General features: G+C 57.6%; 1 protein-coding gene across 1 annotated transcript; it reads right to left on the bottom strand.

The window, feature by feature from the left end:
- Positions 1 to 391: 391 nt before the first annotated feature.
- FOXD1 (forkhead box D1) lies at positions 392 to 2,795 on the bottom strand. Its single transcript, XM_032627194.1, has one exon. The coding sequence runs from the start codon at positions 2,768 to 2,770 to the stop codon at positions 1,349 to 1,351; it is 1,422 nt and encodes a 473-aa protein (XP_032483085.1). The 5' UTR covers positions 2,771 to 2,795; the 3' UTR covers positions 392 to 1,348.
- Between the last annotated feature and the right edge of the window lie 438 nt (positions 2,796 to 3,233).

Below are 3,233 nucleotides of genomic sequence, written 5' to 3'. Positions count from 1 at the left end.
CTTTATGCAACTACTGGAATCCTATGTGTCAAAGAAAATAGTTTTAAATACTAGAGCTTTCAAATACAATTCATTTTATCTATGTAAATAGTTTCTTATTCATGACTTTAAAGCTATTTAATGATCAGTTCTATTAAATTTTTTCCAATAAATTTTTCATCCAAAAATTCCCTATTTGCTTGTGTTGCTTCCATTATAATATAACCTTATGTTGCAGAGTTTTTACATATATATACAATATTGCGCTCAAAAAAGAGTGGCAGTTAAATGGAGTGAGAAACTCGAAAGTAAATTTTAAAGTTCTGTAAAATTATCAGTATCTTAAAGAACTGTGGCTTTTATTTTGAGTAGGCTCAATGCTCTTCAAAATAGAATCAAATAAGATTTGAAATGTATACCAAAGTAACTTTTATTTGTAGTCGTTTAAAAACAATTTCTGATCTCCTGCAATGGTTTTGACTTAGAAAGTATAAATGAAAAATCATGGCATGATGCTTTTAAGTTGTCTTTGAAAATATTATTTTTCTATTTCATAATGGGTTCCTACTTATCTCGCAAGGAAACTTTTTTAGCAGAAAAGACAAACTAAGAAGGGGATGACTGAAGCCGATTCTTTTTGAGAATTTTCTTTGAAAATTAAGCATTTATTTCTAAAAAAGTGTAAAAATCTTACATTAGAATAGTACAATAATAATTGCCAGTCAAAATTTACAATACTCCTTGCAAAGAATACGCAGTAAGTACAAAATAAAAATTCCTCATGTCTATTATGATACAAAACACAGGTTAAAATAAGAAATGATAATTCTGACTTTTTCCTTATGTAAACATGTTAATCATTTTTTTCTTTTCATGAAAAAGTACACCAGACAAGTGTTCTCAAATAAAAACTATTGCTTCTCTGGCATTCTTCGGGACCTTTACTATTTTTTGTATTAATCTTCTTTTGAACATTATCGATCCTTTTTTTTTTTTTTTTCCTTTTAACGCCTGGACCTGAGACTCTCTAGACCTCAAAAAGGCTTAGGTTTTAAAAATTTTCCCAAAGTCAAGGAAGCCCCTTGTGCCTAGACAGGGCGGATCCCCACCAGCACCCTCTTCCTCCCCGCCCTAGGTTGGGGGGCTGCAGCATAGGGCGACTTTTCATAAATAAGAGGGACCTGCAGAGCAGAAAAGCGCGCCCTAGCAGTTGCCAGACAGTCTCATCTGAGAATCCAAAGCGGTGGAAGGGGGCGCGAGGTCGGGAAGGGCCGCGCCGGGAGGAGGGAACAAAACACAAAACCACCCAGATGAAAAAAGGAGCCGGGATTCCTACCTTCTCTTTCTCAAGCGCGCTAACATAGCGTTATTAACAATTTGAGATCCTAGCAGTAAAGTTCTCGACACTGGACAGGGCAGTCCCTTGGTGCAGAGTCCCCAGGGCGGCGGACGAGGAGACGGAGGAGGCGGCGGCGGCCGCGGCGGCCACGAGGGAACGGGTGAGCGCGGCGGCCGGTCCCACGGCCGCCTGAGCCGCGCAGCCGCCGCCGCCGGACCCGGGTGCGGACGGTGTCCCGGGAGAGGGGGAGGGCGAGGCCTGCACGGCGACGGCGGCCTGCGCGGCGGCGGCGGCAGCGGCGGCGGGGCCCAGGCTGCCCCCGATGATGCTCTCGATGGAGAATGGGGAGCGCGCCAGCGCCGAGGCGCCCGGGCCGCCTGCCTTGGCCGCCGAGGCCTGCAGGGGGCCGGGCAGGGTGGCGCCGAGCGGGTGAGGCCGGTAGCCGAAGGCGGTCCGGGCCAGCTCCGCGGCCGCGCCGTGAGGCGGCGGGGGCGGCGGGGGCGGCGGAGGCGAGTGCGGGTGGAAGGCGGCTGCGGCGGCGGCGGCCGCGGCGAAGAGGGCCGAGGGCGGCGCGTAGGGCGGCAGCTGCAGACCGTAGCCGCAGCCGTAGGGGCCGTAGCCGTAAGCGTGCGGGGGCGGCGGGGGCGCGGGCGGGAAGAGCGCGGCGGCAGCGGCGGCGGCGGCGGCTGGGTCCCCAGCACCCCCCGCGCCCCCCGCGCTGCGCAGCAGCAGCGACTCGGCTGCGGCGGTGGCGTTGGGGGGGAGCAGCGGCTGCCGCTTGAAGCGCTTCCTCCGGCGCAGGAAGCTGCCGTTGTCGAACATGTCGGCGGACTCGGGGTCGAGCGTCCAGTAGTTGCCTTTGCCGGGGTTGCCGGGCTCGCGGGGGATCTTGACGAAGCAGTCGTTGAGTGAGAGGTTGTGGCGGATGCTGTTCTGCCAGGCGGGGAACTTCTCCCGGTAGTAGGGGAAGCGGCCGCTGATGAACTCGCAGATCTCGCTCAGCGTCAGCCGTTTCTTGGGGCTCTGCAGGATGGCCATGGTGATGAGCGCGATGTACGAGTAGGGCGGCTTCACCAGGGGGTTCTTGACGCCGCCGCCCGCGCTCACGCCGCCGCCCCCGCCGCCGCCCACGCCCGCGCTGCCGCCGCAGCCGGTCCCGGCCCCTGCCACCGGGGCTGGGCCCGGGGGCACCGGCGAGCCCCCTGTCCGCGAGGCCAGCAGGATGTCATCGTCGTCCTCCTCCTCCTCCAGGTCCTCTAGCTCGTCTTCCCCGGCGTACGAGCGCCGCCGTCGCCGCCGCTGCGCGGGGACAGCCAGCCGGGACACGCCACCGCCGCCCTCGTCGTCGTCCTCCTCTTCCTCGTCGTCTTCGTCCTCGCCCTCCCCCACCACGTCGATGTCTGTCTCCTCGGCGAGGCCGGAGGCATCGGACATCTCCGTGCTCAGGGTCATAGCTGTGGCGCGGCGGCGGCGAGGTGGCCCATAGGGCCGCCGGGCTCCGGGCTCCCGCCGCGCCCCAGCCCAGGTCCCGGGCGGCTGGCCTGGCCTGGGGGCGCCACAATGGGGGGCGACGCCGCTGCTCGGGCTGCGCAGCGGTGCCAGAGGCTTGCGCTGCGACTTTGTAACTCCTGCGCCGCCGCGGTAGCCCCAAAACCTCCGCGCTTGTTTGGCTCCGCGCGCACCCCGCCCGAGCGAGGGGCTTTATCTTCCTCCCTCCCAGCGGCCCTCGCCGGCTCAGTCGAGGAGGAGGTGCTGGGGCTCCCGGGCGAGCAAGTCAGAGCGTCGGGCGCCCGGGAGGATGCGGGACGGTTGAGAGTCTAGGGACAGAGATCGGCGAGAAGAGGGCTGAGTCCGGGAGAGGGCGGACCTTTCCTCTGCTTATAGCAGAAAGAGGCCTGTCACATGGTGTGCACGT

Source organism: Phocoena sinus, chromosome 3 (assembly GCF_008692025.1).
Source record: "Phocoena sinus isolate mPhoSin1 chromosome 3, mPhoSin1.pri, whole genome shotgun sequence".
NCBI classification, from domain to species: Eukaryota; Metazoa; Chordata; class Mammalia; order Artiodactyla; family Phocoenidae; genus Phocoena; species Phocoena sinus.
Note: the sequence above shows the minus strand (reverse complement) of the source record. Positions and strands in the feature narration are given on the sequence as shown.

Coding starts and splice junctions, on each gene's coding strand:
- FOXD1 (XM_032627194.1), bottom strand. CDS start 2,770: ATGACCCTGAGCACGGAGATGTCCGATGCCTCCGGCCTCGCCGAGGAG.